The sequence below is a fragment of the Eimeria tenella genome, genomic scaffold (genome assembly GCF_000499545.2).
Source record: "Eimeria tenella Houghton genomic scaffold, Eth_scaff2618, whole genome shotgun sequence".
NCBI lineage: Eukaryota > Apicomplexa > Conoidasida > Eucoccidiorida > Eimeriidae > Eimeria > Eimeria tenella.
In genome coordinates, this window is record NW_013542490.1 from 2,497 (window position 1) to 2,967 (window position 471).

Here is a 471-nt window from a genome sequence, read left to right on the forward strand (position 1 = left end):
GCAGCAGCAGCAAGGGCGCAAACAGCAGCAGACAAGCGCCGTGACTCCTGCTGCAGTGCTGCTGCTGCTGCAGTTGCTGCGGGTGCTGCAGCTGCTGATGCTGCTGTTGCTGCTGCTGGCTGCCCTACTGCTGCTGCTGCAGCTGCTGCGGCAAAAAAGCTGAATGGGAAAACGCCCAGCATTATAGCGAAGGCGGAGAGAGCCGCTGCTGCGTCTGCAGCTAGGGCTGCTGCTTCTTGCTGCAGTGCCTCTCTGCTGCTGCTGCTGCTGCTGCTGCTGTTGGCTGCAGCTGCATCCCGCAGGCGAGCAGCAGCAGCAGCAAACTGCTGCTCAAGGGCTGGCTGCTGCTGCAACCAAACTGCTGCCAGCAAATGGCGCTGCTGCAGCTTCGCGAGGCCCTGCAGGATGCAGCAAAAGTCCCTGCGGCGGCTAACAGCCTCTGTGGGGCCCCACACTGCTGCTGCTGCTGCA

At 62.8% G+C, this 471-nt stretch overlaps 1 protein-coding gene across 1 annotated transcript in view; it reads right to left on the reverse strand.

Annotated features, from left to right (window-relative positions):
• Positions 1-398, reverse strand: part of ETH_00043595 (uncharacterized protein) — a gene marked incomplete at both ends in the record, with an annotated part of 618 nt that extends 220 nt beyond the window's left edge. The window contains one exon of the mRNA XM_013375263.1: positions 1-398. Within this exon, the coding sequence (XP_013230717.1) occupies positions 1-398 (398 nt within the window).
• Between the last annotated feature and the right edge of the window lie 73 nt (positions 399-471).